This window comes from Microtus ochrogaster, unplaced genomic scaffold (assembly GCF_000317375.1).
Source record: "Microtus ochrogaster isolate Prairie Vole_2 unplaced genomic scaffold, MicOch1.0 UNK146, whole genome shotgun sequence".
Classification (NCBI taxonomy): domain Eukaryota; kingdom Metazoa; phylum Chordata; class Mammalia; order Rodentia; family Cricetidae; genus Microtus; species Microtus ochrogaster.
Genome location: NW_004949244.1, coordinates 95196 through 107693, shown reverse-complemented (window position 1 = coordinate 107693; position 12498 = coordinate 95196). Strand labels below are relative to the sequence as shown.

The 12498-nt window shown below is 46.4% G+C and overlaps 1 protein-coding gene across 1 annotated transcript in view; it reads right to left on the bottom strand.

Annotated features, from left to right (window-relative positions):
• The window catches only part of Fkbp9 (FK506 binding protein 9), a 48164-nt gene extending 36137 nt beyond the window's left edge, over nt 1–12027 (bottom strand). Inside the window, exon 1 of the mRNA XM_005371967.2 lies at nt 11579–12027. Coding sequence (XP_005372024.1) covers nt 11579–11799 — 221 coding nt within the window. The 5' untranslated portion in view covers nt 11800–12027. The remainder of the gene's footprint in view (nt 1–11578) is intronic.
• Between the last annotated feature and the right edge of the window lie 471 nt (nt 12028–12498).

Below are 12498 nucleotides of genomic sequence, written 5' to 3'. Positions count from 1 at the left end.
GACATTTCTTCAAAAAAGAAGAAACACAGATGACCAACCAGCATGTAAAAAGATGTTCAATATTACCAAGCACCAAGGAAGGAACTACAAATTGAAACCATGTGTTTTCAAAGCACTTACCACCTGCATGCCTTCCTCTGGCGAGTGCAGGTGGTCAGTATACTCCCAAGCAGACAACTCAGGTCTCAAGGGGTAAGTGTCACCCAGTGGACAACCACTGACCTTAATTTCCTTACCTATCATTCCGACTCAGAACGATAAAAGCATGTTTCGAAACCTCTGCCTTCCATATGGTAGCCACTAGCCAAATGCAGCTACTGAGTACTCAGAACAGGGATGTGCCGCCAATCAGGACCTAACCCACAGCCCAACATGGGTCTCAAGAAGCTTGGGTTCCAGGTTCTGCTGTGATCTACACAGATAGACCCACCCTAGAATGTAAAGACTGTTTCCACTACCCTAGAGAGATCAAGACCCGCTGGCCCTTCTCAGTGGCCTAGGTTTGGGGCAGGAGGAAAATTCCATGCACAGCCCTGGAAGCCAAACCAGGGATAAGTCATTCCCTGCCAAGGGGCTGAACACAGTCAGGGCTTGAAGCCACTGTGGCCCAATCTCTGCTTTCCCAGCAGGCTCCAAAGCAGGAACTTACCTAGGGACTGGGGCAGATACCAAACCATCTGGAAGCCAGACCAGAAGATTTCAAATGCTACCTTCATCGGCAGCCTCTCCTGCCTCTTGGACTATGCTTGGCACCACTATCCTCTTCCCCTAAACTCCAGCTTTGCCTTCTCCACAGCTTTCCTTAAAAACAACTGCCATATCCACTCCCTCCACTGCTGTCTTCCTCCTCAGTCTTGAATCCTAGGTTGACCTCAGGGGGCTCTGCAGCCGACAAACCCAGGCTTGAATTCCAGCTCCGACTTCAAGTCAGTCAATGCATTTCTCCAGGCCTCCCCAGTTTCCTCACTATAAACAGAATTCAGGGGGGTGGAGAGATGGTTTACCATTAAGGATGCTTGCTGCTCTCCTAGGAGACCAGGGTTGGGTTCCCAGCACCCACGTTGGGCAGCTCACAGCTACCTATAATTCCTGTCCCACAAGATCCAGCACCCACTTCTAGCCTCCGTGAGCACCCACACATACACACTCATGCAGACAGACACACAGAGATACATATTTTAAACAATAAATTTAATAATTAAAAACAATGATAGTAATTGTTACCCCAGGTCAGGCAGGGAGGCCACTAAAACACACAGAAAATAACCGGCACAGATGACCACGTAGGGAAACTCAAACCTTGTGTATTGTGGGTGGGAAGGTAAAATGGTGCAACTACCACAAAAAAAAGGAATTCCACGGGAAAAGGAATTTCATCAAAAATTTAACTCAGAAGTAAAAGAAGACCCAGGAATCCTATTTATCCAACAGAATTAAAAACAGAAACTTGCAGAGAATGTTTGCGCAAACATCCTCTCTACAGCATGACCCACAACAGCCAAAAAAAAAAATGCAAGCAAACTAAATGTCCAACAGTTGACAAATGGGGGGAAAGAAAACAAAGTGAAGGAAATAAATGAAGGAAACCCTATGGTATGCTGTGTATCGCTAATGTATCTTGAGGGTGACTCGTTAAGTGAAATAAACGAGTCAAGAAAGATTAAATACTGCAGGTATGGTTCCACAAAGTACACGAGCCAGATATGAGCACAGTGACTTTATAATCCCAGTGCCTGATCAGCTAAGGCAGGGAGACACCATGTTTGAAGCCAGCCTGGGCTCTGTAGGGAACCCCAGAGCTGCCTGAGCTATGGTGTGAAACTCTGTCTCAAAAATAAAACATAAAAAAAAATTAAAGTCATAGAAACAAATGTAAAATGTGGTTACCAGGAAAGGGAGGCACAGTAAAAATGGGGAGGGATTGTCAGTGTTAAGAGTTTTTAAGAAAAAAAAAAAAATCAGTCCTAGAGAGCCACTACATATCAACATGAATGCAGTTCACACTTTTACACGGTGAAAATGGTAAACTTTATTGACTTATTAGCAAGGGGCTATGTGCACGGATATGGACCGATGCAGAGCAGCACAGTGGACAGGGCAGCAGCCCAAGGCTGAGAAGGGAGCACTTTTATTTTATTGGGCGGGGGCGGGAGGAGTTTTCGTAGCTAAGTGACACATAACTAGGGCTCAGGCCATTGGTTTAGAGACACAAACCTTGGCGACCCTACAGGTAGGGCCTAAAGATTACCACCTCACTTCTTCTGAGGGCCCCTCCTTCTGTCTTATGGCTGAAACCAAGCAAAGCTAGAGGACAGGCAGGTCATAAACAGCGGAGCCTTGTAGAACCAATCGCCAGTGAAGCTGCTGAGAAATGGGCCTAGAAAGGCCAGGAAAACAGCACATCTAACACCCTGCCTTCCTGGTCCTGCTCATTCACTGACAGTTTCTGTCCTGGCCCTGGACACTACTACCTGGCCTCCAGAGGGTGACAGGATCTGTAGTACCTCCAAGTGATAGTCTATAAGATAGCTAGCTAGGACAAGACCTGTGCAAGCCTAAATCAAACCAAACCCCAGCATGGAGAGTAAGGAAGTTTCACCTCCACCTGAGGGGCTACTTGCAATCCTTAGCTGCAGGAGGAGAAGGGTCAGTTTCTTCTAAGAGTATAGCCCCTGGTATAGCTACCATCCCTGCTGGAAGGCCACATATCCAAGAACCTGTGGGTATCACAAATTTGTCTTGATGGAGAAAAAGAAAGACACAAAGCTGTGAGGGGAGAGGAGAGGGGCAAATCTGGGAAGGGTTGTGAGGGTGAATATGATAAAAAATTCTTCTATAGTTTTAAAACCACTGTTAAGTATTTTAGGCAAGATTTAGATTTCTGTCCTTTGTAAGACCCAAAATTTTGACACTTAGAAAAGAGAAGCATATGAAGATACTGAGTTATACTTCAAAAGACATCATACATAAAAATAACTTTAGGTCCTATAGGTGAAGTTTCATGGAACTCTTTCCCATTTGTACAAAAAAAAACAAAAACAAAAAAACACCAAATGGTTCTAGAAAGTTATCTCTGACTCCAGGAGATTTGAGGTGTTTTCTATGAATGACTGATACTGCAAAATGAAGTTATCATTTAAGAAAGTGGGGGGGGGGGGTCTAGCTAGGGTTGGGGACGTAATTCAGCAGTAGAGCACTTGTGCAGCACACACAAAGCCCTGGTCTCCATCCCCAACACTACAATCTCTTGACAGCTCACATCTGTATCCTAGCACTCAGGGAGTGGAGGCTGAGGATCAGAAGTCAAGGTCAGCAAGTTTGAGACCCTGTCTCAAAAAAGAAAATCGGAAAAACAACAAAAACCGGTAGCTCCAGCCACAACACTATCGCTGGAGATAAGTAAAATCCATCATACTCAACTCAGGAAGCTGTCTACACAGAAGCACACATTACTTCGCAGCATATCACTTACATAAATAAGGACTTGGTGGCTCTATTCCTATAGCGTAAATAACAGGCTGTGCCTCTGAATATAGGCTTCCTACAGCAAGAAAGAACAGATGAAGGAACAAATAGCAAGCTGGGTGGGCTGGTGAGTGCCTGTAATCCAAGCACTGCAAACACTGAGGTGGGCAGATTGAAGCCAGCCTGAACCACAGCAAGACCCTATCTCTACAATTAAAAAAGAGAGAGAGAGAGGATGGAGAGAGGATGGAGAGATGGCTCCGTGGCTAAGAGGTTATACTGCTGTTGCAGAGGACCCATCTGGGTGGCTTACAATCAGCTCTAATTCCAGTTCCAGGGGATCTGATACCCGGCCTCTCCAGGTACTTACAAGTTCATGCCTGTACCCAAGCAAATACATGTCATCTAAAATGAAACAAATAAATCTTCTTTTAAAAAACAAAACAACAAATAGTAAAATGAATTCATAAAGCCCCCTATGCCTTCCCCTCCAAAAGGATTAAAGGAACAGTAAAAATGGCCAAAATAGGAGAACAGAGTTGCTCTAAATGAGAAGACACAGATCTAAGAGTGTGTAACACAAGATATGGCCAAAGGTCCATCTGGTGGGTCTTCTAGAACCTGGACAGAAAAAAGTCTACAGTGCAACAAGAGACCACACCTGCCAAGGAGTCCCTTCTCAATTCTTAGCAGCTGGGCAATTAGAATTTTAAGTTCTAAAAATTGTTGTAGAAGGAGGCCGCTAGTTACTTCCCAGCCTCTTAGCCCTGAAATAATCACACAGAAACTGTATTAATTAAATCACTGCTTGGCCCATTAGCTCTAACTTCTTATTATTGGCTATTATTATTATTAGCTAACTCTTACATCTTAATTTAACCAATTTCAAGTAATCTGTGTATCACCGCATACATGGCTGTGGCTTACCAGCAAGATTCCAACCGGCGCCTGTCTCTGGCGGGGCTACATGGCTTCTCTCTGACTCCGCCCTTCTTTCGCCCAGCATTGAGTTTAGTTTTCCCTGTCTACCTCTATTCTTTTGCCCTATCAGGCCAAGCCAGTTTTATTAATTAACCAATCATATTCACAGCACACAAAGGGGAATCCCACAACATAAAATTACCTGACCAGTGCATATATGTGACTACTTGTTGAACTTGGAATTGAATCCATGGCCTTACATACTTTTAATTTTTTTAAAGATGTGAATGTTTTGCCACCATGTATAGCTGTGTACCACCTGTATGTCTGGGGCGTATGAATGCCAGAAGAGGGCATCAGATCCCCTGGAACTGGGATTACAAAGGGTTGTGAGGCACCATGTGGGTTCCGGAAAAAGAACCCCAGTCCTCTGGAAGAGAATCAGTGTTCTTAACCATTGAGCCATTTCCTCAGCCCCACAGCCTCACACTTCTGCCTCAGCCCTACACTATTTTCCATATTAATTTTTTGGTGGGGCTGGAGAGAAGGCGCAATGATTAAGAGCATTTGCTATGCTTGCAGAGCAGAGGAGTCGGGTTTGGTTCCCACCACCCACATGATGGCTCACAACTACCTTGTAACTCTAGATCCAAGGGACCCAACATCCTCTACTGACCTCCACAGGCTCCAACATGGTGTATAAACAAACACTCAGGCACATTCACATGCACATAAAAATCAAAAATAAATATATTTTAAATCTAAAATTAAATGGCACATGCTTATACTATTCTTTGCTAAAATTACTCTTATCTCAGATCCAGAAACAAAAAAAAAAAAAATATTTCAGAGGAAGCAGATAATTTTTCCCTCAGTTCTGTTACACACATCAGCTAGGAGGAAAAAAGTCAACTTGCTGTAAGTTCTAGTTTAAGATCCCACATGGACAATTCAAAACTGAAGATAATGTTTTCAAACACTACAAAGACTACCAGGGCTAGTATGGCGGCCCCAGCTGCTCCAATGGCTGAGGCAGAAAGATCCTCTGAACACATGAATCTGAGCCAATCCTGGGCAACATTAGGAGAGCCTGTCTCAAAAATAAACAGGTCAAGCATGGTGGCAAACACTTCCAAACCCCATACCAAAGAGACTGAGGCAGGAAGACATCAAGCTTGAGCCCAGTTGGGTGACACAGGGAATCCTCCCGATCTCAAAACAACACACACACACACACACACACACACACACACACACACACACACACAAAGAATACCCAAGACTGCCATGTGGAAAAAAGGAGCCCTGGGTATAGAAGCCACCTGGGGTACCTCCCAGATAGTTCAATTTCCCCCATGCCAACTCAAGATGGCTGGCTGTCTCACCTAGGATCTGCTTCACAGGACAACTGTGGTCCTGACATCTCAGCCCTTAGTGAAGGGTACTAAAACTCTCCTCCTTACAGGGTGACTGGCTTCCTTCCCTGGTGACATTCCTCCACTAAGAAAGGATCCAGCTGCAAACTCAAAAAGGACAGGCAAGGTCTGACTTTCCTATCTCCCACTGCCACACACTCCCAAAGGTGGCTGGGCTTCCCAGATGCTAAGATTATTTCTCTCAAAGCAGCCACGTCTACCAGCAGCTGATGGGAGCTGGCAGGATAAAGGCACCAGTAAATGATCTGGCAAGCTACCTGTCTGCTGCCCAGATGGAAAAGTGAAAGGAGGTTGTGACGAAGGAAAAGAAGGGCGAAAAGAGAGAGTGAACAGGCGGGGGCTGGGATGATCTCCAGCACATTAAACTATTAAAAGAAAATATTTCAAAGCAAAGTCAAGCTGTCATGTTCCTATTACAGAGTATTGCTCTTGGCAACTGCACAGATTAAAATGTTAGGTTCCTATAGATAATTCTTAACAAGGGCACAGTCAGAAAAAACACACCCAAATCAAACTATTCTTATGAATGTATAGTATGGATAGTAACTTGCAATGCCCCACAGGGAGAATCAAAAGTTCCCAGGGTGCCTTGTCGACCTGCCAATAGCCTCCAGGGACCCTAAGTCAGAAGGAATCCCGGGGCACACACGTCAACAGCAGCACTCTAGATCCCTGCTCTTGCCACAGTACGTTCACACGCTAAATACTGCCAGCCTGTGAGTATGCCCGCATTAGCTACATACATCTCTCTCTCCCGGCCCACCCCAACACTACCCCGACACTACCCTGATACCACCCAGCCCAGGGGCTCTTCTCTAACAGCCAGGTCTACTAAAGGGATGAGCCTGGGTCCCAACTTCAACAGACTGGTAACTAAATGCCTATACAGCACACAGCTCACCCAGACGGAACCAGCCAAATTCTCTCCCAGAGTCTGGTTAGTCAAGTGTATAGTGTGGAAAGCTGGCTCTCCTCTGAGAAAACCTCCTATGCAGCCCCTTGGGGATCTGGAGAAAGTCATCTCAAATCACGATCCTGGAAGTTCTCACAGCACCAGAGATTCCTCCAGCAATTCCTTCTGCTCTCTGCTCTAGTCAGCTGGAAGAGGTTTGCGTACTTTTCTCAACCATGACAAGGACATGGCTTGTGTCTGCTTTCATTCTGTTATATTCCAACATTGTTACAATCCATTCACTGTTATATCCCAACATTGAAAACTTAATTGAATAATTATGCTAAATAAATCTGCAACAAGGCTAAGAACTAGGGTTCTCTCCTCATACTCTTTCCACTGAAGACCTTCTGGATACTCTACACAAAGACCTCTACTAGCTCTCAGGGCTTCTATGGAATGGCTCCTCCACACCTGACCAGCTCTGGGTCTTCTGCCTCCTTCCAACTATCATTGATTTTTATTTTCTTTCTTCTTCTCTTTTCTTTTTCTGTTCCTTGGACATGCACTGTGCATGCCCAGGTATTGCACACACCCCTTCCTCTTCTAAAGGCATTCCCTAGAAGGAAGAAATAAAATCCCAACAATGCCTATCTCAAGCATCAGGTCTTTCCCCAAAGTCTTCCCCAGCAGACAGAAATCTCCTTCTCATTGAAACCAGCAGAGGCACGGATGTCTGCCACTCACAAGGCACTCTGACACACATGAGGCATAGAGAGTCTGCCACGGAGTCCAGAAATCAGTTATCAGGATGCCCAATGCCATCACGCCTTTCTGAGCCTAGCACTTCATCCCCCACCTCAAAACCTCCCACTGTTCTGTCTCTACCGCTCTTACCAGCGTCTATTTTGCTGTGTAACTTAGAGTATGTGCCCCTTCCACTACAAATGTGAGCTTCACAAGGCTGGGATTCTGTTTTATCCACTGAAAACATCTCCAGCCCCTGAAAGAGTAGGTTCTCAATAAGTATTTCTTTAACGAACCAATGTATGGGTGAATGAATAACAATGTGCCAAAATGAGATCCATCAAATCTCTTAGATTACGGTTCTCTTAGAGCAAAGGTTCTCAAAGTCCGATCTTCAAGACAGCTAGACCAGTAGGGAACTTGTCACAAATGCAAATTCTTCTTGGACCCAAACCCCAGAGCTAGCAAATCAGAAACTGTAACGATCTCTCCAGGTGATTTTGATGTATTTAGCTTGAAAGTTAGAGCAGCTAGCTTGACCTACCCACTGAAGACTCGGTGGGTACATGGTACCATCAGTCAAGTACCTTGTAGGTTTCCGGATAGCCCCGAACGCTGTGAATGAACCAGTGAGAGGCACTTTTTACCAAGACAATGGAAATGGAAGCATATTCAACTTTGGCCCCCAAAGGAAATGAGAGGCCCAGACATGTTGTTCTCCCATACTCTCATGCCTAGGAATGCGATAGAAATCCTGAGATGATAATGGGAAGGCTGACCAGCAGCTCCACAGCACCAGCATGGGGGCTGCCACCTGCCTGCACCTGCATCAGTGGACATGGGAGCACATTCACGAGCTCTCAGAGCTAATCAAAGCCACATCCAAAGTAGCAGCCAAGGGCTGCAGGGTCATCTTAGTGACCGAATGACCACACACAGAAAAGGACAACAGAGGCACAGAAAAAGAAAGAGAGAGAGAAAAAACTCGTGGCACAAGAAGCTCTTGGCAGTGTAAGACTCTACTCAGAATGCAAGTCATCATTTTCTTTTCTTCTTCTAACAGTTACTTATGAGGGGCATGAGTCATCAGGTGTGGCAGCAAGGCCTCTACCCACTGAGCCATCTCATCGGGCCAACAACTGCCCTTTCTTCTGGCAAAACCCCCAAGGCAGCCAAAGTCTAAACTCCCAGATTTCTCCTCTCTGCGCACACTTTGTCCACGACTACCAAAGTGACGGGCTAGAGAGATGGCTCAGTGGAAAACTTTAAGCAGACATGGGTCTGGTTCCCAGCACTCAGCATCAGGGAGCTCACAAGTGCCTAACTCCAGCTCTGCAGGATCCAAAACCTCTGACCCCTGAGGGTACCTGCATATGCCCATATCCATACAGAGACACAGAATTCAAAATAATAAAAATCTTTCCTTTAAAAAAAAAGATTTTCAAACTCATATCCTAACGATCCACAAATTCCAAAGAAATAGCACCCTCAGAGGGAAAACGAAACAGCTCCTGGGCGTCTTGTCCCTCCCATTCAGTCTTCCATCAGCAACAGCTTGTGAACAATAAATCAGATGCCTGAGCTCCAGGACTCAAAGTCTTTATGGACGTTGTACTGTCCGTAGATACAGTCCACATCCAGAAAGCAAGATCCCATCAAAGCTGGTCAGCTCCTGGCTATTACACTGTTTCCTATAAATATGCATAATTCTATGTCAATGAAAAGTTTTAAAAGTCTTAACGTTTTTAAAAAACCTCACCTCTAGCTTCCTCTTACTTTTCCTCCTGTCACCTCCCCACTCTTCCTTCAACTCTTTCTCAGACCTCACTTCTGCAATACCATGTACCCAGCTCCATACCCTACCACCAACCATATCTCCTCCCCCCACCAAAACCTCCTCCTCAGCTCCTTTTTAGTCTTCCTTAGGCCTTCCCCTTGCAGCCTAGGAACTCCATCCTGACCACACACCCCTTGCACACACACAACATATAGTCAAGCCTTCTGTATGAGTCCATTGCTTCTTTCTTTTCTCCCACCATACTTATGGGCTGACTATGGAATGTAGGTTATGATCATAAACTGCCTGCATTAAAATCGCCACATGTCGAGAGCAAGTCATCTGGACATTCTTAGCCTCAGTTTCTTCATCTGTAATGAGATATTTTCCTCACCGTCTTGTGAGGGTAAATGGATTCTTCTGAAATAAAAATAATTAAACTGTGTGAAGGCCGAGGGTAAACCTAGGTGTGGCCTTCTGTGAGTGAGTGCAGGCTCTGCTATTCTTACCGTGCCTACCTCACCATTTTGCAATTACTTAATTATACTAAATGACAGCATCAGAGAGAAACAGAAGAGACTAGACTTCTTGAGGGCAGGCAGGGCATAAATGCTATGGCAGTCCCAAGGTGCTCTTTCCACTGTCGTATACTGCCTCACGGGGGCAGCCATCCCCAAAGAGTAGAGCCTGTTCTAATGGGAATTATCAATTACCTTCAGTTCAAGAAAAAAAAATTCATTCCCTATTATATAATGAGAGGAACAAATCAAAGAAGATACACAAATACCAATGAGCACATGGAGAGATGCTCAACATCTCTAGGGAAATGAGGATCAAAACCTTGATGATGGGTCAGCAATCCGGCTAAGCCAGGAACAGAGATTGCCAGCAAGCCCGGCCCAGCAGCCTGAGTTCAACTTCTGCATCCCCAGGATGCGCACAGTGGAAGAAGAGAATCAACACCGGCAAGCTGTCCAGAATAGTAGCTTCCGGAGAGCTCAAATGGGAAGGAGGAGATGGGAGGTGAGAGATGCCCAGCATTTTTCTGGAGTGATGGAAACCCTCAAGAATTACAGAGTTGTGGTATTTATACAACACTCTATGACCATATTGAAACCCACCAAATTGTATAATCTATTTTTTTCAGGGTATTTTTTTTACACATTATTCATCTATGTGGGGTGTGCCATGACATGCTTGTGGAGGTCAGAGGGCTACTTGTGGAAGTCATTTCTCTCCTTCCACTATGGGAGTCCCAGGGATTGAATTTAGGTCATAAAACTTGGCCGCAAGGACCTTAACCATTGAGCCATCTCAACAGCCCTCTACATTCTAGAATTGCATGGCATGAGAATACTTCGATAAAGCTGGTTGGTATGAAAGCCACTACAGAAACAACTGTATGGATAGGGTCTGGGGATATAACTCAGGAACAGAGAGCTTGCCTAGAATATACAAAGTCCTATGTTCAATCTCCTTGTGTGTGCCCTAAAATAATTAACAGTAAATATGACCATATCTATGCACTTGCTCTGTGCAACATAGTACCAAGAAGCTAAACTGCGTTTACATTCTCAGTGTCTGCAATATCAAAGAAGATTGGGGTGGCTGCTTCTTTTGTTATAAGCCCACTCAGGCACACGGAAGAGGCTCAACCGTTACCTGCCTACTGGACTGGCTCACCATGAGGACACAGCCCAAGGTTAGTAACAGCAGCCTGGGTGAGGAGCGAGGCTGAAGTGAGCCCTTCAGCCTTGAAGACAGGTTATGCGGACCAGACCACAGGGCTGCTCCAGGCCGTCTCTCCCGCAGTTTTTTTGAAGCCGGAAGGGGAAGGCACAGGACGTTACACACAGGCACTGCTTTTGAATTTCCATAGCCTGAGTCCACCGTTTGCGCAGGCTTACCTCGTCGGTGAAGACAAGGTTCTTCTGGGAACTCCCAGAATATTTAAATGAACTCATGCATATGCATATATACAAACAGACCAGTGCCCAGCGCCTGGGTTAAACTGAGGCTGCGATTATCAACCGCCGCCTCCTTCTAGTCCTCAAGGGATGAAATTCAGGGCCAATCGGGAAGAACCGTCAGGAAGGCAGCGGGCGGGCATCACCCACTCTTGGAATTGTCCTTAAGTGGCCATTTTACACGACTGTGTAAAAGCGTGTGCGGCTGAACCGGGCAGAAAGGGAGAGAGGGATGGTCCCGACCCCAATCTCAAAGTCCCACCTTCCGCTGCGGTCGCGTGCTTGAGGATCAGCCCACCTCCAGGGGCTGGAGGAGGGCGGCGGAGGGAGAGGGCTGGTGGAGGTCCCTGGGGAATGAGGGGGCACGGGGTACCTGGAGTCGAACTTCTGGCCGTCGAGGAAAGTTCCCACGTAGTGGTAGCGCACGAAGTCGCCGCTGCGCACCGTGCGCGGACACTCGTCTGGCACGAAACGCCGCTCGATCTGAAGCTCGGAGCTCACACCCAGGCCCGCCACGGGTGCCGCCTGCCCGGTCACCCAGAGTAGCAGCAAGAGCAGCGACCGGGGTCGCCAGCCCCGGGCCCCGAACGCCATCGCACGGCCTGGAATGGAGGGGCGAGGAACAAGGCTGGGCGCGCCGCAGCGTTGCAAACGTGGAAAGGGCTCCCGGCTAGCCCCGGGCCGCAGCGCCCGCCCCCCCGTCGCCCGCGTCCGCCCCCAGCCGGGCCGAGGGGAGGAGCCGCGCCCTAGCGGAGGGGCTCTGAGCTCCCGGGACTTCCTCCGTCTTCCCGGTGTCCACAAGCCCGGAGAAGACAGCAACGACTGCCAGGCCCTGCGCCTGATCCCTGCAGGTCCCAAGAGACTATTTGGAAAGTCCTACGTGGCAGCGGATTCAATTTCCTCTTTGCTGATCTGGGAAAGGAAGGAAACTTGAGTCTTTTTAAAAACTTAGTTGCTGGAGTAAACAGGCTGGGACCATCCCTCGGGATGTCTTTGAGTTGCTGTGAACTAATGTGGTCCGTGGACAGCGTGTGTAGGCTCCCACATTAGCTCCTCAGTAATTAAATGCATCCTTGATTTATTAAAACTTTGGAATATTAGAAGTCAATAGGGCTTTCTTAACTCGTTTTGAATGTTAACAAATAATCCAGGTACCAAAACCTAGTAAACACATCAATAAAAGAGAAAAATAAACAACGGGAACCAAACAAGTTTTTTGATATTTAAAAAAAAAAAAAAAAAAAAAAAGCCCTAAACCTGAGTGAGCTGAGAGTTTTAGAGACATCTGCAAAC